This window comes from Suricata suricatta, chromosome 3, assembly GCF_006229205.1.
Source record: "Suricata suricatta isolate VVHF042 chromosome 3, meerkat_22Aug2017_6uvM2_HiC, whole genome shotgun sequence".
Taxonomy (NCBI): domain Eukaryota; kingdom Metazoa; phylum Chordata; class Mammalia; order Carnivora; family Herpestidae; genus Suricata; species Suricata suricatta.
Genome location: NC_043702.1, coordinates 103,032,946 through 103,057,189, shown reverse-complemented (window position 1 = coordinate 103,057,189; position 24,244 = coordinate 103,032,946). Strand labels below are relative to the sequence as shown.

At 40.3% G+C, this 24,244-nt stretch overlaps 1 protein-coding gene across 2 annotated transcripts in view; it reads right to left on the bottom strand.

Moving 5' to 3' along the window:
* CNTNAP5 (contactin associated protein like 5) overlaps window positions 1–24,244 on the bottom strand; it is a 789,622-nt gene that overhangs the window by 87,898 nt on the left and 677,480 nt on the right. For both annotated transcript variants that reach the window (XM_029934734.1, XM_029934735.1), the window contains 2 exons: window positions 19,611–19,850; window positions 11,172–11,396 (listed from right to left, as the gene is read on the bottom strand). In XM_029934734.1, the coding sequence (XP_029790594.1) occupies window positions 11,172–11,396; window positions 19,611–19,850 (465 nt within the window). The remainder of the gene's footprint in view (window positions 1–11,171; window positions 11,397–19,610; window positions 19,851–24,244) is intronic.

Sequence of the window (24,244 nt, the reverse complement as noted above, 5' to 3'; positions counted from 1 at the left end):
GAAGTTGGGTGCTTAACTGAGCCACCGGTTACCTGTACCTTAATCAACGTGTTCAGGATGTCTTAAACAATGACCTGAGATACCTCTTCTCTTTTATGTATGAAATTGTTTGTGTTCCTCCTTCACACATGACTAATAATTTGACTAAGCATAGCATTCCAGTTTGAAAGCCATTTTCTCTTAGGCATGTGAAGATGCTTTTCCATTGTCTTCAAATATCCAGTGTTTTTGTTAAAAAGTTGTTTGCTAGTTCCAGTCTGATCCTGTCTTTAGCAACATGTGGGTTGCCTTTGTTTTAGTGTGTGCCTTCTTCTGTGCTGGAGAGGGAAGCAAACTTTCCCAGCCTATTTCTTTCATTCTATAAACTATTTTCTGGTACATCTTTGTTAATGTTCTCTCCCCATCTCTTCTCCCTTTCTGTCAATCCTTTTAGGTAGTGAACGTCATGTTTTGCCCTCCAATTTTCTCTTTTGTCTTTATATTGTCTACATTTTTGTATTTTGTCCAACTGTTTAGAAGATTTCTCAAATGTTATCTTCCAATTTCTAGACTGTTAACAATTTCCTCTACTGCATTTCCAAGAGCTCTTTCTTATGGTTTTTCACTTTTATTTTAAAGGATCATGTTCTTGTTTCATAGATTTATAAATTCTCCTACCTCTCTGAAATACTATATTTTTGATGTTTCTTCTGCCTCTTCTATTATTCCTTTTTCTCCATTTCTCTGTGTTTATTTATCTGCTTTGATCCTTTTCTTTTATCTTGGATAGCCGTGGTAAGTGGAAAGTCACGGTTATCCGTTCACAACTATGACTGAGAACTACATATTGGATTGAAGATTCCACATGCACAGGCTGAGTGTGTGAACAGGTGAAATTCACCAATAGGTGATTGTATGGGTAAATCATTCTTTCAGTGAGGGCATCCCTAAAATTCTAGTTATCACATACATTTTTCTCTTTTTTAATTTATTTTTTTTATTTTGAGAGAGAGAGAGATAAAGTGCCCATGTGAGTGGGGAGAGGGACAGAGAGAGGGGGAGAAAGAGAGAATCCCAAGAAAGCTAGCAGGCTATCAGCACAAAGCGGGATGTGGGGCTCAAACTCCACAAATCATTATGTCATGACTGAGCCCAAATCAAGAGTTAGATATTTAACCAACTGAACCACCCAGGTGTACCATCATATATATGTTCCATGGGGCTGTCAGATCTGTGGGGAAACCCTCTCATATCCTGCATGAATAGAGAAAAGCTTCCCTGTAAGAGCTCTTAGAAGAAGAGAAAATTAAGGTTCCACTGTACAGAATGCCATGTCATGTCTCTTTAGCCTGTTTCTCGATCTCACTCTCAGCCTTAGAAACTCATGTTCAATTTCTGTACGCTACCAAATATGTCTGGTCTTCCAGGACAGAGGTGGAAAGGAACTTGCTTATCTTCCCAGACTAGGAAAGCAAAATTTAAGGTAAACAGTTCTCTGCACAAACGTCTCATTTTCCTGAATTCACACTTCATGCCAGACTCTGTGGTGTGCAGAAAGGCCCTGTGGGCCGTCCCATGACCCGTTCCCCTTAGCGTGGCTTCATAGTGACTTGGACCAAGCCCGCTTTCCTCCTCCATCTGCTGTTCAGCTTTTAATAATGTATTCATATACTGGGGCGCCTGGGTAGTTCAATCAGTTAACTATCCGTCTTCGGCTCAGGTCATGATCTAGCGGATCCTGGGTTCAAGCCCCGGATTGGGTTCTGTGCTGACAGCTCAGAGCTTGGAGCCTGTTTCAGATTCTGTGTCTCCCTCTCTCTCTACCCCTCCCTTGTTTGCATTAAAATACATTAAAAAATTAAATATACATTAAAAAAATTAAAAATGTATTAATATTTCTTGTCCATACTCACTTCTGTTCTGTTCTCTTTGTCTTCTTGAGTTTCTATCATTTACAAAAAATATTTAAATATGCTTATGTGATTGTGGAGGAGTCTAAGAAGAGAACAACAATAAGTGGGTGCATTTATCCCTCGTGTTTACAGAAGAGGATGCATTTATTATACCGGAGTTTTCTGAACCAGAAAAATTTTTTTGAGCCCTATTAATTATAGTAAGATCACTTATTCTGAGAAGCCACACTCCCCCATGTGCTCTTTCACTTCAAAATGTCACTCGATGGTGACAGTCAAATTTAGCTGGCCACTGGAGAGTCCTGTGTGCGTCAGTGTGCACCACAGTGCAATTCACCAATTAGAAGGAGCTATCTGGCACCCCTTCTGTCGGCAATATATTTCCAAGTATCCCATGGGCCTGGTAGTCCTCCATCTATACTGCCCCATCCTTTCTGTCAGGCCCGTTTTTTTTAAACAGAGTTCTGGAAGCACCACAGGGAGCGAATATGGCATTCCTGACACAGCACGCCCCCTCTGCAGAAGCGGAAGCAAAAACCAGAGAGAAAACAGCAGGTACCATTTAGAGTTGTGCACAGTGCAATGAGAGGTCACAGAACAAAGCAGAACAGTTCACAGGCTGAAAAGAGACCAGAGGGTTTGATTTTAAGCTTCACTGGTTCAATGCTGTGTCTTCTCGGACAAGTCACTCAACATTTCTGTGCCTAGGTTTTTTCATCTGTAAAATGGGAAATGTTAGTACTGACTCCCCAGCCCTTGTGAAGGGAAATAAATGAACTAATTTCAAGAGTAAAATCACTCAAACTACATCTTGGCACACATTAAGCATTTGGCAAGAATTAGCTGTTCTCGGCTGTTTTTGAGCTGGGAGATCATGGAAGGTCTCCTGTGGGTGGTGTTAGAAATTGCCTGGACTCCTTGTATGGTTAAAAACCTGCTCACTGTGTCTCTACTGCAGTTTTATAATAGGGGATTGGATTTCCAGGACCCTCATTTCTAAACTTTGAGAGGATAAGCTACTTATTAAAGTGGAAACACATCCCCAATAACATTGAATAAAGAGAAATAATGATAATCCAAGGCCTTCTTGCCGAACAAAAGGTAATTAACTGCACAGAGAACTGAATAAACCCAGAGCTTGGGCTTTCTGCTGACTGTTTCACATCTTGAGATATAAGTATTTACAGATCAAGTGCTCTAAGAAGAATAAAAACATGTCTTTTCTCTGAGAAAAGCTTTCTTCACACAGACTTCAACTACTTTCTTAATCCTTAAGCCCCTAATTAGGGTTCTAGTCCAAAAGCTAACCATCTAGTTTCCCAGTCTCTCCAGCCCTGGCTTTAAAAAAATCAAGGTGGCTCAATCACCAGCCAGCACTTTGCTCCATTTTATAATAACCTGTCTTTGTATTTATCCCCAGATCTTTTATCTGAGTTCCTTCAAATCCCTTACTAACAGGATCTTATTAATCCTCAACAACACTGCTGTGTAACCCCTGACCAATGCAATTATCCCAAATTTACAGATGAAGAAACCAAGGCACCAAGCGTACATCTTTTCTTTCTTTACAAACAATGAAGCATAAGAGCAGATAATAATTCTCTTGATTCTCACAGTACAGTTGTAAGCAATCAGCCTTGCTAGAAAAAACAAACAGTTGCTCAATTCTTGGAAAATTTCTAAGGAGGTTTTAAAACTGGGAAAGTACAAAGACCTCAAAGGGGCACAGAAAATAAAGTCAAAGAATGCCAGCTCCCCAGAGCCCCCTGTCCAAACAACCCTGCCTCTCAGAAGTATGTCACGGGTGATAGAATGGAATCTCAGGAAGAACAGAATTCAACATGTTAATAATTTATGTTCATGCCCATATTCACTGGGAAGCCTTTCGTGATGGACTGAGAAGTGTTCTTTCCCCCGATAGTCCCACTGCCCCACTGTCATCTGTGGACTCTGGGGTGTGTCCCCCTCACTTGCAAGGCATAATTCAATCCAAGAAGACCAAGGCCAACTCTGTGCTAAGTACTCTGCTGGGTGCTGACCTTGCAAAGATGAATCGTACTTGGAACCCAACGTCAAGATTCTTCCCTGATTCAACAACACCACATTCATTCTATTCTGAGCACCTTGGACAGCATCTAGCACATAGGAACTGCTGTGGACTGAATGTATGTGTCCCCCTCAGATCCATAGGTTGAAATCCTAATCCCCAGTGTGGCTGTATTGGAAAGAGAGCCTATAGGAATGTAATTGCAGTTAAATGAGCTTCTACTGGCGGGACTCTGATCCAATAGGATGAGTGTCCTTTTCAGAAAAGAAACCAGAGAGTGCTTTCTTTCTCTCTCTTGCACATAATTCTAAAGAAAGGCCGTGAGAACTCATGGTAAGAAAAGAACCACCTGCAACTCAATGAGACAGCTCTTGCCAGATACCAACCTGGCTGCCTCATTGATCTCAGACTTCCAGTCTTCAGAACTGTAAGAAAATAAATTTCTGTAGATTAAAACACACAGTCTGGGGGATTTTGTTATGGTAGATAAATAGAATAGGTATTAAATAAATGTTTGTAGAGTTAATTGTATTTTGTATTTTTTTGTTACCCTTAATTCCATACTAGTCTTTGATGATTGCTCTTCACTTAGGGGCTTAGAGCATTGACTCAGTAGCTCTGTTCTTTCTACTTTGGTTTCCTTAATGCCGCTCTTGCCATCCAGCAGCTCCACAGCAAGAGTGGCTGGGGTTTGGGGTAGGGGTTTCCGAGAGTTTGCCTCTGTCCCTCGGTTGTATCTTGTTGGACCCAGTCATGCAGTGAGTCCTCTGAATATGTCCTGCTTTTCAGTTATTTTATGTCTGCTTGCCTGTTTGTTTATCTTTATTTCAGAAACATCAGACAAGTTCCCCAAAGATCTAGTTCAGAGGGTATTTGAGAAAGCCATTCTTAAAGTTTCTTTTTTAATTTTTGTTTTCATACTTATGTATATCAAATGCAACTTCCTGTGCCTGATGACAGCAGCTAACGTGCAGGCTGGGGACCCTGTGCCTCCTCTTCCTCACCCCTCAGGGCATTGTCACCCTCCCCCACCATTAAATGTCTGCCTCTAGGCACTTGGAGATTTTCATGGCCTCCTTATATGAAATTTTAATCTCTGTTATCCTGAATCCTGACCTTCAACATTCATGCTCTGCCAACTCAAGCATGTAGATAATTCATACTATTATTATCAATAAGAAAATACAATGTGTTTTGTACTTTACAGTCTATGAAGCACATCTTCTTGCATTTTCTCATTTGATTCTTGTCTTAGCCTGATCGAACTGCTATAACAAAACACTGCAGACCAGGTAGACCAACCAACAGGAATTTATTTTTTCACAGCTCTGGATGGCAGAAAGATCAAGGTGACAGCCAATTCAGTGGTTGGTGAAGACTGTCCTCCTGGTTTGCAGATGGCCACCTCTCACTGTGTCCTCACATGGCAGAGAGACAGAAACAGAGAGAAAACTCTGGTGCCTCCTCTTTTAAGGACACAAACGCTAGCAGATCAGGGCTCTCCCTTTATAACCTAAATTAACCTTAACTTCCTTCTCACTCTAAGTACTAGGAGTTGGGGCTTCAGCATATGGATTTTAGAGGGATACAATCTTCATGGACCTCTGAGTGTACCACAAAATAAGAAATACAAAACATTAGGCTGCCTGGGTGGCTCAGTCAGTTAAGTGCCTAACTCTTGATTTTGTTTCATGTTATGACATCATGGTCTTGGGAGCAAGCCCTCATTGGGCTCCATGCTGAGCACGGAACCTGTTTGAGATTCTCTCCCTGTCTGTCTTTCTCCCTTCTCACATGTTCTCTCACTTTCAAAATAAATAAATAAATAAATAAATAAAAATAAATAAATAAACAAACAAACATTTAAAAAAAAAAGAGAAATCCACAATAAGATAGAGAGGAAAAATAAGACAGATGACCGGGACCCAGTTTTACTCAGCATACCTATTTCTCCTCTCAGACCTACCCAGTGGTCAGTGGATAACTGTCAGATACTGGAGATGCCATTTGTTGACTTTCTTCTAAGAGGAGGTGAGGAGGAAGGACTCTTGATTGCCCTCTCAAGGTCATGGCGTGGCATAACCACATTACTCTGAACTGGAGGAAAGGAGCACAGGAGGACTGGGCAAGAGATTATCGGAAAGGCCAGAAATGAAGGAAATGCACCAACCAAAACAGTCTTGCAGATATTAAAAGACTAGGAATTTTAAGTTCAAAATCAGTGAACCTGCTGCTCTGAGGTACACATGTGTATGCTGGTGTCAGAAAGGGAGTGGTAGGAGGGAGTACTAAACTTTGAAAGTCTTCTTCAAGAAAGCAGTGAGAAGCTGAGAGTAGTGTAGGGTCAAGCCAGCCTGGGCTAGCAACTGTTGAAGTCTGTACTTTGAAGACACTCCCTCTCTGGATTCTTCCTTATCCCTGTCTCCCTTGAGTCAGTCTGTTCAAAATGTAAAGTGTCTGGGTTCATCATTATTCTCTCCAAGGTGTGTGCAATCACAAATGCAGACAGTGCATCCTTATGAATGTATATGTTTTAAAAAAAGGTTGATAAAAAGGAAATGCAAATGCAAAGTCAGACAAACAGTTCAGTGCTGGAGGGCACTGGAACAGCCACAGGGCAAGGTGACCTGGGGGCCTTGTTTGGATTTTGTACCCAAATGATTTCACCATAGATTGATGACCTTAGCATTAGCACATATTCTCAATTTGATTTTCTTAGTTTTACTAACAAGGAGGCAAGAAGGACATATAATGAAACAATAGAAAGGGGAATTAACTGGGAAAAATTATATATATATATCCATAATGATGATATATATATCAATAATGAGATATATATATATACACATACATATATATATATATATATAAATGATATGCAATGGAAATAAGATGGAGACAAGAAAGAATCTCTCATTTTATTAAACAACAATCTAGTGTCTGCCTGGAAAACACTGACTTATCTTTCAGGGTCCAACGCAAGGCTCACTATCTCCAAGAAGCCTTTTGTGGCTCTCCTTCCCAGAAAGAATTGGTGGCCCCTTCTTTGCCTCATTCTACCTGGAACAGACTCTACCCTACATCAATGACACATTGCTTTCCTTACTGGTTGTGCCTCTGTCCCCAGACTAGATCCTGAAAGGCAGAACAGGATCCTGTCTGAATCTGTCTCTCCTATACATGAAAGAGTGCCTGCTCCGTGGTAGATGCTCTAGGAATATTTATTAAATGACAAGTTTGAAGGAGAACTCTGTGGAACTGTGCAGAAGGGATAGACATCCCTCAATGAAATGCTGCAAAATTCAAGTGCATCTTTAAAACACTCCCATTGCCTTCTCTGGACCCTTTCCTCCTCCATAAGCCCATTCTCCTCCCCTACCCGCCCCCCCCCCCCCCCCCACAGCTGCCATTTCTCTGAGAAGTGGCCTTCTGCCCAAAGCTCCAACCTATGGGACCACAACCAACCTCACTCTCCTAAGGACTCCCTAAATCCAAATGCCTCCTTTTCTTTCTCTAATCTTCCATTCAATAAATGAACATTCTTTTCTTCCTTTAAGCAAAAGGACCTGTTTTCATTTGAAAAGACAGCAGCGCCTTAACCTGAATAAGTCTCCAGTTGGTGAAATTCCAAGAAAAATGATAAAGCGCAAAGGAAGGATTCCAAAGTGCCAACCAAACCCTGTTCAGGGGGAGACTTGGAAGCATGACTTGGGGTCCCACTGCTCTTCTCGCCTCCCGTCTGTACACCCATATTAACTAGATTTGCAAGCCAAGGTTTTTGTTCTGTATTTACACAGTTCATCCACCTGTCCCTGCCCCCTGGCTTCTTAAGTCACAGTGATGAAACTGACACCATTTTGTGTGACATGGCCATGGGCATATTCTGCCTCCTGGGAAGAACAAAAAGGACTCCTTTTAAGAGTGATCTTCTCATCATGATTTTCACCAGGTTCCCAGAGGTGTCTTAAATCAAAGAAAGGTTACGAAACCTGTACTAAGAGAAAACGCTTTACTTCATTGCAGAGAGGTGAGAGTCCATCTTCTAAGGCCCTTTCACAGAAAGACTTTCCCTAGTTAACCCTTTACTATCTTTGCTCATTTAATCTTGTATATATAAAAGTGGTAGGTATTCTTAACTTCCATTAGGATTTTTCAGAGGTTATATTTCTCAGTGAAGTCTACGAAAGTCTTATTAAAAGTATTGCTAGGTCCTCACCAAGCAGGGTCTCCATATTATTCTCTGGCAGTGAGGTTGGTGACCTAATAGCATGAGTATGCTGGGAACAGGTTGCACCAATACGAATTCTTAATTCCTCATACAAGTATTTCAGAGGCTGCACACACAGCCCTAGCAGAGAGAAATATAAACGTAAGACTACACAGGAAGGGAATAGAGAAAAACAAAATCTCAGACTTGGAAAGGAACTCAGAGGCTCTTTTTTTCCCCATCACCCACTGCCAGAATTCTTATTATGGCTTCTCCAACAAATTGTCATTTAATTACTGTTTGAAGACCTCTGATGGCAAGGGACTCACCTTGCTCAAGGCAGTTGCCCTGTTATATGACTTCTGAATTCCGAGGAGACGCATCCTCAAAGTTAGACAAAATCTAACTTGTAGTGAGGTTGCCTGAACCTCATTCCCTCGTGTATCTGGATTGCCCACCAAAAACTGTCAGGCAGTTTTGAGTCTCTCTTTTTCCTTATCGTGTTTAGACAGCACTGCACCCTGTTTATTTTTCTTGCTCTCCACAGTTCTTGATACTGTATGGTGGGGAAACCGGTGGAAGAAAGAATGAGTGAGTACATATCTCAGAGGTCTGTAGGTCTTCTCTGTAGGTTAAGGACATGGCAGGAAATGCCCAGGATCCGAAATCATGGGGGCATCTACCACTGTCCAGTGTGACAAGAGTTCCCTACAATGATAGGGGAGGTGGTTCTCTGAGGCAGAATGAGGATAGCGGGAGGCCATTCCATGACTAGTCACGGCCTGCACACCTATCTCTCTTGAATTAGACTGAGATATGAAGTCTGTACTTTTACACTCACCCTGAGACCTAAGCTTAAAATAAACAAGTGAACAAACAAGCACAAGCATCTCCTCGTTTCCTGCACTTAGCCCGGATCTAAAGAATGTAAATGCTTATGGGGTCAAGTAGAGTTTTCAGGGAAGTCAGGCTTTAGAGTATAAGAAAATAGGTGATCAGACAGAATTCAAGCCTGCCTTCCTAATTAAATAAATTCAAGTTATTAAAAATCCATTGTTTCACAAAATAAACTAATGCTCTTCATTTTGATCTTAGGATATAAAGTATGTAACCAGATTCAGGGAGGGAAGACTGAATTGTAGCTCTTTTACTTACTTGCTGTGAGATTTTAAGCAAGTTATTTATGTCCATATGCCTTAGTTTCTGAACTATGAGATTAATACCACCAATCACATTGGATTGTTGTGAGAATTAAGAGCTTTGTCCATTAATTAAAATGGTTTCCAGAATGTGGGGTGTGTGTGTGTGTGTGTGTGTGTGTGTGTGTGTGTGTAGAGAGAAGAAGAGTATGTGAGGTAGCATTTATACAATCAGATATAGTTATTCCTGTTATGCACAGTATTTGTCCATAGGTACAACCTGACAGATTCAAATGGACCATGGAGTGACACATAAAAGATGCTTTGGAGAAAATTTTGCATCTTGTTGCTCTGTAACTAAAGTACTGTAGTCCTGCCACATCACAGCAGAATCATCTAGCTTGGAGGAGAGATGGTGGGCTGATTATCAGGAGATCTGGCTGTGTCACACAGATCTCCACTGTGTCATGAATTATCTGGCTGGCCCAAGTTAATAAATTAATCTACACCTCAGCATCCTCAGCCAGCCTTATCCACGTCACAGAGACATTATGGGGGCAAAGTTTAAGAACCGACATGTTAATATAATGGTTCTAATCATACAAAGGTCTGCTGATAAATAAGAGGTCTAATAACCCATAATGGTTAGCCTCTCTCGTAGGCTTTTCAGGATCAGATAGTCTTGGAATGGTCAGTTACTTTTCAGGCTCTCTCTCTTTTTTATTTCCCTTGCCTTTGCTCTTAAAATGAAATTGTCAGTGGGACGCTGTTATTATTAATGTACGGCAGGCCTGATGCAACCCACATGCCCCCCAGGTTGGATCCTTGCTTTAGGCTCCCACATCATTCTTTATTTTCAGTGTCATAAAGAGTCAGAAAGCAAGATGAAGCAAAGAAGTCCTCCTACCACCATTTCCTCCCCCCACAAACAAAAATAAAGCAAGAGAAATCTGTCTAAGTTTGAGAGAAGGGACAGTGTTCTTGAATATTCCAAGCTTCCTTTCTTCTATGGCCTTAGCACAGTCCATCCCAGGGGATGGTTCTAGAGTTTTGTTATTACATCGGCAAACTACAAGAGGAGAAAGAACATATTCTCCATCATGGAAACGTGTTAAGATCAGACTTCTGAGATCGCCACATCTTTTCCTTCTTTGCCAGTTCCAATGGTTGTTCCTTTCCCTAGGATCCTGATCTCACAGTGCTCTTGACCAACCAATAGTCTTCCTCATTTCTGGTTGGAATTACATAATGAGGGAAGAAAACCTGACTTCTCCTAAGGGCTGTCAGACTCGGTGACCGTCAACATCCCTTGCATGAAGGGGGTTCCAGCCCCTGTAACCTTCTAACCTTTGCATATTCCATTTTGTTCACATTCTCTTTGAAGCCTGATCCTCAGCACCAAGGCCCATACTCCACAAGGTTATGACTCACATATACCACTTCTCTCCGAGACCTAGGCAATTGACTTCTATGAATACAGCCTGCATTTCTGCCAGTTGTTTTACCAGCCCTCAGCAAAGGATACTGCAGCAAAGATGACACAATATACGGGACAAGTGTCCTTCTGAAATGCAGATATGCTGATGATCTTCTCCTTTACACTTAATGGATTCCAGCACAGCATAAATAATAAAGAATTACTGCTACACAGTTGAGGCAAATTAAAGTCAATGCATTTGAGACCTCAGCAATGAATGGACACTGGCCCTGAGTACCAACTGCAAGTCATAAAGGTAAAGTGCAAGCAAGGCTTTGGCTGGAGGTCTGTAATTAAGCCTCCCAGGTGGGACCAAATTTAGGTTGAAATTCTGCAGAGTTCTGGAGGGCATGCACTGTCCCTCTAGCCCAAGAGGACACTCGTCAGGCTCCATGCTGGCAGTACTCACCATTCCTGCAGAGCAGCACAGCCAGGGAATCCTGAGAAGACGAATTGATGTAGAGCAAGAGGCTGGGTGCCTGAGCTGTCACAAAGCTAAATGCAATATTTTCCTTGGATGGAGCCGCATCTGCGTAAATCGCCGAGGATGAGAGGCTTGTATTTTTTGTCACTGGGTAGGGTCCTTGAAACATATAAGTAACTGAAGTGCCAGCCTCAAAAACAGCAGAAACCTCTGAAACATATAAGAGGGGAATGTACATGTTGCAGCATTTAGTTGATTATCCAGGCTAGCAACAACGGCTTATTGTCTGCTAGGCAGCCAACACTATGTGAGGTTGTTTGTTTGTTTTTTTACCTGAATTATACAATACACTTTCCACAATAAGTTCCAAGTGGCAGAAGTCATTACTCTTATTTATACATGAGAAACATGAGGCTTGCAGAGGTTAAGCATCTTGAACAAGGTTGCAGAGCTAAGAAAAAGAGTGGAGATTTGCAACTAAGCTGGAGTTTAGTTCCAGCTTAACATGCATTTGCAGTGTAACTACTATGTGCCAGGCTAATTTCCTCAAAGATAAACTGTCCCTGCCTCCAGCGGAGTCGAGATAAATTTTACTGGAACCTTCCTTGTTTCAAAACTGAGATTCTAACTGTTCCGCTAGTGCTTTTCTGGTGCGTTGGGAGGACTGTGAAGGGCTCTAAGTTGCTGAGAACAGGAAGCTGGAGGAGGCAGCGGTAATCCTCTGCGGGCTAGGATAAAATGTGAGGATCCATGGACACAGGAGAGAGAGAATCCATGGAACTAGTAGAAAAGGCCTAGGTGTTCAACCCCTGGGATCTTTTTTTTTGGGATGTCTAGGAATTGATTGATGTTCAAGTTCTTAGACAGCCAAGACTTGAGCAAACAGGGCTTCCTATGGGGAACAATTCCTATAGCATCACACGTTGGATAGAGTTCTGCCACCACTGTGGAGAAAGGCGGCATCTACAAGCTGTTGACGTTCACTTAGCAGAAATGTGCAAATCACCCACAGTCCCTGTATAATACGCTGACTCCAACTGTCACCGCTTTAGTTCGGTGGAAATGGCACAGGATTTGGCCTCAGCACTGGATCTGAAGCCTCATTCAATTTCATACTAGCTGTGTGGTCCTGGGCAAGCTAATGAATCCTGTGGCGGCTGTTTCGGCATCTGGTGGATGGGAGCACAACGCTTAACTCAACAGTCGTTCTGAGGAGATAAATGTGATACTGTGTGCAGAGTATTTCTAACAGTTAGCCATGACACTTTGAACTTATAGACTCTCCATATTAGAAGACACTTCAACTTGAACCAGTCCCAATTTCCTTCACAAACTGTATGTTTACTGACTGCATATCCAACCCAACGCTGAGATATTTGCTTTTTTAAAAATTATTTTCATGTTTATTTGTTTATTTTGAGAGAGAGAGAGAGAGAGAGAGAGCACATGAGCAGAGGTAGGGCAGACAGACAGGGAGAGAAAGAATCGCAAGCAGTCTTGGCACTGTCAGCATGGAGCCTGATGCAGGGCTTGAACCCACAAACCCTGGTGAGATCATGACCTAAGCCTAAACCAGGAGTCTGATGCCACTCTGACTGAGACACCCAGGTGCCCCGAGATATTCTCTTCTTCCAGCCAAGGCTGCTCTTAAGTTCTCTTTTAATTTTATCACTCTACAGGGCATGTATATAGTATATGATATACACTATATAGTCAGGGCACAGAGGAAATGTTCCTTTATAGAACAACATAGCTTGGATCTTGCTGCAAACCTCTACCATAAAGATAGCACAATCAACATGAACCCATATTGGCATGATCGATTTGTTTTTTTTTTCCTGAATGATATGTGGAATTTGACTAATTGCCCATGAAATTCCCTGATTGAGTTGGTGGCACCTAGAACATAATCAAATCTAGCTTTCCCTTCCTGATTTCATTGCAAATTAGTTCTACCTTTGTGAAAATTATATAACAGTCTGTAACAGTGCCAAAAATTAAAGTTGCATATTTATGCATATTGGTAGCAGATTGGGAATACCAGTTCATTTTGACTAAAGGTTCAGAGAAAGTGTTCTGCATTTACAGTTCAGTTTACAACATCCGTACTCCTGATTACAAAGATATGCAGCAGAGACTTGTGTGAGAGAGGATTCCGGTTAATCAGCAGCTTGATTCAAGCACTTTCCTTGAGTGAATTTCCTCAGGGATGCTTGGCCTGCATTTTGAGCTACTATCTCCTCATTAACAGAATAATGGCTTTTATTTGATGTTGTGTGTGTGTTCAAATATAACCATAATTCAGAGCATTCTGTTATGAATAGCATATTAGATGTGGGCATATATAGATTACATTTTTTTCTTTATACTTAGGACAGGAAATTAAAATATAAAGCATTTTTAAACTAGAAATGCCCTACCAAATTTCTGTCTTCCCTTCTTCCCTAGCCCAGATCTAATTATTCTTCATGTTTAATTATTTTAATGTTTAATGTTTAGATACTGTCAGTTTCAACACAAAGCTTCCTTCAGTAAAACACTTAGATTCTATTATTCTCTAAGTTTCTTGTATTTTATAGCCCAAGATATTAACCTCCCTGATCATATTTAAGCTCTCTGAGTGATTTATCTGAAAGCACAAAACCACTGGGCTGACTGGAAGAAAGATTTTAACTTGAACGTGATCATCTGTGACCACGATGCTACTCCAGGGCCACAGACACAATATTAGCAGCATCTCTTGAGCACCTACCCGGTGGCACTATGCTGATTACATTCTGTGAAGAAAGCTCACATATCAAACAAAACAAAACAAAACACAATGAGAGGCAGGCTAGAGACGGATGTGTGTGTGTAACAGAAATGGTGATTCCCAGAGCTGGATGTCTCCGCGGCCACGGTAGCCTGACCAGACCTGAGAGTAGCTCCACCCTGGCCAGGAGTAAAGTGTTGAATGAATTATGACAAAGAGCTGGGAGACATGGTGGCACCAGAGAGAATGTATCTCTGAGCCAGCTGTGGAGTATGATGGGCTGGGAGCTTGGAACCTGGCGGAGTCTCTTCTCCAGCAATCTCACAGGATCCCTCTCAACCTCAGCTCAAAGTCTCACTTACAAAGAGGTGGTGGGTAGAAAGACTGGAAGACATTATGTAATAGCAGGACACATGATAACAGCTCAGTAGACAGTCGCTGATCTCAATAATAGTGATACAACTTAGAACAAGCATGAAGGTAATGAGGAGGCTAGTGATTACCTAGAAATTAATCAAGCTGTAATTAATTTAGCAAAACAGCCAACTAAAAATAAATGAACCAAATGGCAATTTGAATGGTGAGTGGATATTTCATAAGACTAGATATGATTAATTTTTCACATGATAATGATCCATGGATCTATGTTTTTAATAAGCTCTTATCTTTTAAGCAATACATATTGTAATATTTATAGATGGAATGATGTGATATTTGAAGTTTTCTTTGAAATAATAAAGGAAGAGGAGGAGAGGATGTGAGTGTATAGATGAAATAAAAATGGCCATGAGTTGATCATTTTTGAAGTTAGATAATGGGTGCATGAGGGTTCTGAAACTCTTCTCCCTATTACCACATAGAACTGATTTTTTTGTAATAAAAAGTAAAAAAAAGTGATATGTTGGCAGGAAGGTAAATAATAAAGAATTTTTCAACAGGTTTTGGCAACTGGTAAAGAGTACTTAAATATGCATACTGTTTCTTCACTGAAATTCCATTATAAAGAAAAAAATCAATGCATGTGTTTATCACAGTATTATTTATGTGCAAAAATTGGAGCAATCAAAAATTCCAAAACAATAATAAGAGCCAGCACTCTGTGGGACTTTACTTGCCAGTATTATCCTGAGTGCTGTGTGTAGCACTCATTAAAATGCTCATCACAACCCTTTGTAAAGGATTTTTGAATTTTTAATTTTTTGGATGAGAAAATCAAGGAATTGGGAGGTGAGTTACACAACCAGTGTCACACACTGTAAACTGTAGATGCGCTAGAACCTGAACTTAGGCAAATCAAGTGCCAGATTGCAAAATGGTGCCACTGTTGCTAAGCTAAATTGCTCTGGGGATAGAATGGGTTACATGAAGAGAGGCAATCCCACCAGATGAAATATACTGCAATCATGAAAGCTGATGAATTATATAGAAATGTGTATAAAATGAAATAAAGAAAATCTAGGTATAAAATATAGATATGAAATGTAGCATTACTGCAGCTAGATTAAATGCAAAAAAGAGAGCTAGAAGAAAATCAGATTTTCTCTTTAATGCATGTCTTTGATGAATTAGATTTTTTTACTTGTCTAGATTCCCAAATATATTCCCATGTAAAATTCCAAATACATTGTCTAACTTATTAATTGAAAAAAAAATAAAGGACAACACTATGACAGTTATACCTAGATTCTTCATGCAATGGTGAGAGTAGAGGTGGGCTAAAGACAAGTATACATCAATAAATGGTGTTAGGGTAGCTGGATACCCACAGGCAAAAGAATGAAATTGAGGAAATAAACAGACATAAATTAGAGGAAACCATAGACATAAATCTTCATGAGATTCAGTTAGGCAATAATTTGTTAGACATAATACTAAGCACAATCAACTAAAATAAAACAAAAAGAAGACTTGGATGGTATGATAAATAAAAACTTTGGGCTTCACAAGATACTATGGAGAAAATGGAAGAGGAAAAGTATTTACAAAGCATATATCTAGTATGAGAATTGTATTCCTAATATGCAAATAATTCCTACAACTAAAAAAAAAAAAAGGATAAATAACTCAATCAAAAAACAAGCAAAAGACTGGGGCACCTGGGTGGCTCAGTTGGCTGAGCATCTGACTTCGGCTCAGGTCATGATCTCACGGTTCGTGGGTTCCAGCCCTGTGTCAGGCTGTGCTGACAGCTACCTGAGAGCCTGGAGCCTGTCTTTGGATTCTGTGTCTCCCTTTTTTTCTGACCTTCCCCTGCTCATGCTGTCTCTCTCTCAAAAAAATTTTTTTTAATTAAAAATAAGAAGCAAAATATTTAAATAAATGTGTCACCAATGAAGGTATACTGTCAATAAGAACATGAAAATATGTCCAGTGTTATTAGTCATCAGTGAAATGAAAGTCAAAAACACAATGGGATACCATTTCACACATTCATAGTAAGATGTCTGTTATTAAAAAGGCGATAATAACAAGTGTTGGTGAGGATGTGGAGAGATTGGAATCCTTGTACTCTGCGGTAGAATGTAAATTGAAGCAGTCACTTTGAAAATAGTTTGCCAGTTTCCTCAAAAAACTAAACATACAGTTAGTATATGACATAGTAATTCCACTTCTAGGTATATACCCAAGAGAACAGAAAATATAAATCCACACAAAAACATGTATATGAATGTTAATAGCATTATTTATAATAGCCAAAGAAATAAAAACATGCCATTGGCCACTAACTGATGAATAGATTAAAAAAATACATGAGTTAGATCTACATAATGGAATAAAATACTCTTTGGAAACAAAACAGGAACAAAATAGAAGAAAATGCTACAGCATGGATGAACCTTGTAAACATCCTAAGTGAAAGAATCTAGACACAAAAAAGTCACATATTATCTGATTCCATTTATATAAAATGTCCAGATAGGTAAATCCATAGTGACAGGAAGTAAATCAGTTGTTTTATGGACGTGGAGAGAGGTGAATGAAGGATAGCTACTAATGGGTATAAAATGTCTTTTTAGGGTGATAAACGTATTCTGAAATTAAATAATGGTGATGGCTATGCAAGTTTGTGACTATGCTAAAAATCACTTCATTATACAATTTAAAAGGGTGAATTTTTGGATATGAAATCACATCTCAATTAAAAAAAGAGAAACACAAAGCAGAAAAAATATTTGAATCTTACCACTTTATTCCTATATAAAATGAAATTAGGGTTTTATTTATTATTTAAAAAATTTTTTTAATGTTTTTATTTATTTTTGAGACAGAGAGAGATAGAGCATGAGCAGGGAGGGGCAGCGAAAGAGGGAGACCAGAATCGGAAGCAAACTCCAGGCTCTGAGCTGTCAGCCCAGAGCCCAACGCAGGGCTCAAACCCACGAACGTGAGATCATGACCTGAGCCGAAGTCAGAGGCTCAACCAACTGAGTCACCCAGGTGCCCCGAAATTAGGGTTTTAAAGAGAAAAAAGAAACCAAAAAAATGCTGGATGGATCTTCAGCTCTGACACTTATTAACAAGTCATTAAAACTCCATGAACTTCAATGTTCTTAATATGTTACAAGCAAGTGTTAATATCCTTCTTACTAGGTTGGCCTTAAGGAATGTATGCTGCCGTCAATAATTACTACCTGCATGATTATTATTACTTTGTAGTGTAATCAGAAACAGAAAGTGGATCAATGGATCATGGTTCTAGCCTAGGCATTGGAAATTCCACCCCATATATTCCCAGTATATGCGCCCCCTGAATCACACATACCCTAGTACATTAACATAGAATGGCACCCTTGTTCAGGACCATCGCATAGCTAATGACTCCCATTTCCACTCCAAGGTACACTTCTCTAGACAATTAGTATGGCTAGAAGACTCGGTTAAATGGTTTATTCTACATACTATGCAGGTGCTGAATATAAAGGGAATCATTTCCTTAGATTTATGACAGAGGGGTGAAAGTCTAGGACTGTGAAATATAAAGCAAACTGAAAAGGCTACGCACATACTTGTCTATTTTGCTTATAGATCAAAGTAAAAAATGGGGAGAGAAAACAGAGGCTATTTCAATATATGCAGCAAAAAGATGTTGGGGTAGGGACAGAAGATACTTAGAGTTGTTTCAGGGGGAAAAAGCCAATGAAAAATTAGGCTAAATTTAGAACAATATGATCTATGAGATGTTTGAACAATGTCCCTGGAGAAATGTAGAATAGCACTGTTTTCCATTTCTTTACCAAACATAAAACTTGGATATAGATCCTGTAAATATAGGCCTGGTGGCGTTTATTCTGTATTTGTTTCTTCTGGCCTGTGGGACTAGACTAAAGGTGGCATTTAAGGTTTTTTTAAGGATAGTTAATCAGAGACCTCCCTTAGGGCAAAAACCCAGTGGCATCCTTGCGTCTCCTCCTTCACATTAAACACCTACTGGGATGGGACCACTTTATATCAAACTCCATGAAGGGCCCAACACACTGCTGGCCCTAAAGTTTGTACCATAATTTTTTTTCCCAACGAATACAATGGGTCTCAACAATAATAAGCAAGTAATTCGATCTAACTGGGGAGAAGGCCAATGTAAATGATGAAGAACTTAAATTACAGAGTCCTTCAAAGAGAATACTGGGTGCTTCTCTCTCCTCCATTGTTTTTAAGTTCCAATAGTAAATTGGACTAAATAACGCATTGTTTGGTAGAGGTGTTTGGGAAATGAGTTTTAATGAATTGACAAGAATTGTGTATAATTGCCGTCATTGTTTCTATGTAAATGGTGTTTCAAAGTAATTGAAATGTTTTATTTTAATAGTTTAAATGCTGCTCTTGGAATACTGTTTACATTATGTGTTCAAAAACATTTTTTTCCATCCATAAAATAAACTTTAAAATCTTGCAAAGGTTGAAAGGAGACCTAATCTTTTGCCCTTGTGTTTGAAAACCACTAAGTGTTGATACTGAATAATGCCATTTTATAGTTTGTAGAGTTATCTTGAATTTTCTAGAGAATTTACACCATGATCATTGCTCCTTGTTCAAGATGTATATCCATCATGGTTAGTTTTGTCAATGCAGTGAATTAATAAGATTAGAGGATGTATAAAGATGGGGGCAGGGATTTTGATTCCTGTTTTTCATTCCAAGCCCCTTGATGAACCAAATGTGAATCTCCAGGAACGGCTTTTAAAGCTTCAGACCCTACTCCCATCATCTGGAGAATAGGGAGATTTTACTAGATGTATGCTATTGTGTCTACTAACTTACCTATATGCTCCTTATTTGCAAGAAATGCTTTAAAATGACTCCTTCCAGGGGTAGATTCTATAATTCTGTGATTACATGTGTGGGTTAAGGAACTAGAACTGGGAAGATCAGTGCACCCCTCGTGATCTGGCTGATACAAAAGAAATGAAAGTCCACCTGTCCCAGGGCTCAGCTGGTCCCTGGGCCAAGGGGACATGCTGCACCATTACTATCCATCCAGTCCAACTGCACTGCCGATGTCGACAGAGTGAAAACAGGTATGTGTAATTGCATTGAGGAGCTACATGGAGTCTTTAAACAGAGAGAAACTAAAGGAGACAAATGATTGCTTGGGGACTGTCTGAGGGCATGATTTGGCCGTGGCCTGTAGGCACTACAATACAACACGGGACAAACAGAGGTGCCTATCATACCTTTTCTGCAAAAGGGCCCTTCATATGGTGAATTGGTACAATCGCACGAGTACCCGCTGTACTTCTCCACACACTTGCCCCCATTGTGGCAGATGCTACCGTAGGTGCTGCAATGGCCCGGGCATCCCGGCCGGACTCCAGATGTGACCTTCGCTCTCTCTTCCAGGTCCAACTTCTGCCCATTCAAGTGTAACGAGCGTATGCATCCTAGGAAGCCTTTCTGTCTTGATGATGTTCCCCCTAAGCAGTGAAAAATAAAAGGGGAAAAATTAAGATATCATGCCATGGGATTTTTTAGGTGTCATATAGACACTCGTAATGGTGAAGCATCATTCTGTTGTCCTTCTGTGTGAAACTTTTTCACGATAGTTTCCAGTGAGAATTAAGAATTCAAATACCATGTGCAAAATGTATTACATGTCTCCTCAGGCTGGGAAGCTCTTCACCCCCTAACTCTAAATGAAAGAAAGGAAGAGAGGAAGAGAGGAAGAAAGGCAGAAAGAAAGAAAGAAAGAAAGAAAGAAAGAAAGAAAGAAAGAAAGAAAATATGATACTTTACATGCAATCCTGTATTTTACATGTTTAAGACAGAAACTTTAGATCATCACATTCCTTGCAAATAAAATAAAATGTGTCTTGTCTGAAGTAGAATGCCCAAGGCTGATCGTCCCTTCTGACACAGTTAGAAGCAAGCTGTCAGGCGCATGAAGTAAGTACATGGGAACAAGCTTTGCGTGGTTCATGAAGTACAATGCCAGAGTGGGAAGGGAGACAGGCTTCAGGATCCAGATATGGAGTCATACTCCAAGTCACTAGCTGATTAGTCATGTTGACCCCTGGATGACCTCATCTTCCTACTTGATCCGTAAAATAAGAATAAGTCTGTTTAGTGTGTTTATTTAAAGCTTAGTTAGAATCATGGGACACAGTATGTGCTCAATCATTAGTCTTTTCTGTGCCTTCTCCTGAGCCCTTACCATGACTAGAACAAGTAGGTCATTTATATGTAAGTGTCTATATAAAGAGAGAGACAGAGAGAGAGAGAGCAATATCCTAGCACTTAACTCCAAATTATTATGTGGAATACAGAACAGGGTTATAACCCAACTTCTACTGTGGGTACATCCTAAAGTGATCAGAGAGATTCACAGTGCTATTTGCAAATTATTCAAGAATGGAGTAGATTCCAAGTGACAGAGGATTTTGTTAGCATTAGGAATCTGGGATTCTACTATCCTAAATGTCCAATATCAGAAAAATGTGAATGGAGAGACAACAAGCCAAAAAATTGAGCTAAACCCCATCAGGAGATATTTATTTTTAATATTTTAATGTTTATTTATTTTTGAAAGACAGAAAGCAACAGAGTGTAAGCAGGGAAAGGGGGAGGAGCAGAGAGAGAGGGAGACACAAAATCCAAACCAGGCTCCAGCCTCTCAGCTGTCAGCACAGAACCTGACGCTGGGCTCAAACTCACAAACTGCGAGATCGTGACCTAAGCCGAAGACAAATGCTCAGCTGACTTAGCTACCTGGGCGTCCCCTTTCTCCCATCAGGATATATTTATTTGGTGCTTGGAATCTCGGGAAATCCCAGAGAAGACATGGGTCCAGACTGCCTTTAAAGGCACAAGTTCTATTCCAAATTCAACACGGTGGGCTCAAGTCCACACACGTGGATAAAGGAATGATACACTCAGGCCTTCAAGGTCTACAAAGTGTGTGAACAAAGAGAAAAACAATAGGGCAATACCAGCTTGTCATTTATTTTCTTTATCCATCCACTGTCCTTTCTGAGCCTCATTCATTTCTAGTCCTACAACCTTATTAAATCTTGGTCTAGCAAATGACCAGATAAAAATATATTCCCCCCAGGGTGGATACAGATGAGAATTCCAAGTGTGTCATCTCAGACAAGGAATACAGAGACTAAAGCAAGAAACAAAGTGGTAAGTTGAAGAAATAAGTCAGGTAACCTTAAAATTCCTGGCATCCATCAGCCTGGCAGGCCGGACAAGGAAATAATTGGAAATGGGGAAGATGGGAGTGTACAGTGGGGTTAAGGGGGGTATTGTGCCTTCCCTGAATCACATCATGTCTACAGACACTAATATGTGTATAGCAGTCGCTGGCTACATCCACAGACATAATGTTCCTGAAGGATTCATCGAGTCTTTTATTCTGAAATAATGGTGAAAGTCTACTTTAGCTTCAGTTCTGATAAGTGATATCCAAAAAGGCCAGGAGGTCAAACCCAAATTGTATTCCCCTGTCTGTCTCAATTTTAGTAAGTCTCCTTTCAACCGCAAGATAAATCAATTATAAATACAAGCAGATCATAAAGGAAGGTTCATTATTTCTTTCCTGGAATTGTACAGAATAAAGAGGGGAGGATTTATATAGTCAAATGTTTTGCCTTTTTATCCCCCCCCCCATTCTGTAGTTACTCTCTGCGGTAGATTTGAATAACTCTTCATATATCTTGTTAGGGGCATTTTTCTTCTAGCAGAGGTGCAGAATGCAAGATCTATTGCACATTTTCTTGCGTGTGACTTAGTCAACAAGTTTATAAATGGAAATGAGTGTAGCTGGGGTAGTTTCTCTGGCAGAAATGTGCTCCTTGAGGTTTGAGACATACAGAGTATGGAGAGAATGACCTAAAACAAGAGAACTGTTTCGCCCCCAGATTTCGACAAAACAAATGACACAATGGACTATGAACTAAATTCCACAGTGTTCACCTGACTGCTTTTCTTTCTTCATGAACGATTAAAAAAAAAAAGATAAACAGAAAAAAAACCAAAACAAAAACTAGAGGTCAGGCTTCTTCCCCCCCCCCCCATGGAGAGGTAATAGGTAGACTGATAATAGAATAATTCCAGAAAGATGTTCCTCACCCACATGCTCACACCCCTGTCAGGTGGCTGGTTCTCTCCATTTTCTGATGTTGCCTATCACCTGTAGAGCATTGGTGCAGGTGTGAATCTTCTGTGAAACCTGAATACAAGGCAGAAATGTAGCCGCAGTCCTCCCTCCCCCTTCTCCTTCTCAATCCCTCCACCTCCCCTCCCAACCTAGCCCTGTGGCTTTGCTCTCCCAGATGTCTCTGGCTCCATCTACTTTCTTTAAAATTCCAGTATAGTTAACATAAAGTACCATCTGCTTCTTTATGCACCTGGAGCCACGGTCCTAGCAGCATCCTCCTCACTCCAACTTGACTCCCTTCAACAACCTTCCAGCTGACCTTTGTACCCTCAGTCTTGACTCTTCCCATTCATTTACTACTTTGGGATCAGAAAGATCAGCCAAATTTGAAATTTTGATTTGGCCATTCCTATTTAATGCCCTTCAGAGACTACTGACTGTTCTCAGGATCAAGTTTCAATTCTTTAGCAGAGATGGTATAGTATGAAAGACCTAGCCTTTACTTACCTCTCCTGCTTCCCCCCACTGCCCACATTCCTTTCTCTGACTTCAGTGCACCCGGCCTGTAAATGCACTGGGGTCAATTCCTTTAAGAGAGAGAATCCAATCCCCACTTGGCCACATTCTCCTCCAGGACCAGCTCACTCATTCATGCCCTTGCAAGCATTTGACTTTTCACCTGCTGCTCTAAGATACTATTCTCTTTCCTGGCCTGAATCTTGTCTACAGTTCACTGAAAGGTCAGAAAAACAATGACAACAACAACAACAACAATAACAGAACAAAACTAGAGCACCATCCTTAAAGCACTGGAAGTCATGATTTTGAGGCTTGCAGTTCATCTCCAAACTGACCGAGAATCAGAACAACACTTCTAACTTAAAATAAAAATTACATTTCAAACATACTTGTCTGCTAGAAACTTAAAAATTAACTCACTGAGGGGTGCCTGGGTGGCTGGCTTAGTGGTTAAGCGTCCAACTTTGGCTCAGGTCATGATCTCATGGTTCGTGTGCTGACAGCTCAGAGCCTGGAGCCTGCTCCAAATTCTGTGTCTCCCTCTTTCTGTCCCTCCCCCACTCATGCTCTGTTTCTCTCTGTCTCAAAAATAAATAAACATAAATAAAAAAATTAATAATAAAATAAAATTACCTCATTGAATACATGAAGGGAAAGAAAGTATTCAAATTATTCACATTGTATACTTGAGGAAACAGTGTCAGAGTCAAGAATCAAACAGATTTTTTTTTTTTTTACTTAAAAAAGGTATTTTTTACATTTATTTATTTTGAGAGACAGAGACAGATATCAAGCCAGGGAGGAGCAGAGAGAGAGAGAGACATAGAATTCAAAGCAAGCTCTGGGCTCTGAGCTGTCAGCACAGAGCCTGACGCAGGGCTTGAACCCACGAACGGCGAGGTCATGACCAGAGTTAAAGTCGGACACTCAACCAACTGAGCCACCCAGGCACCCCTCAAACAGATTTTCTGTGGCACAACCAGGTGTCAGACTGGGGTCGCTTGACCTTCAAAACCTGCATACCTTGGCAGCTCTAAAATATTGAAATGAATGATGTGATGAGACAACTTAATTCACTACTATCATCAAGGGATCCTTCTACCCACTTACCCTTATCTCTAACATGTTTTTTCCCACCAAGTACTGTACACATAGGCATTTATTCTCTTTGACTTCCACCTCACTCTTCTG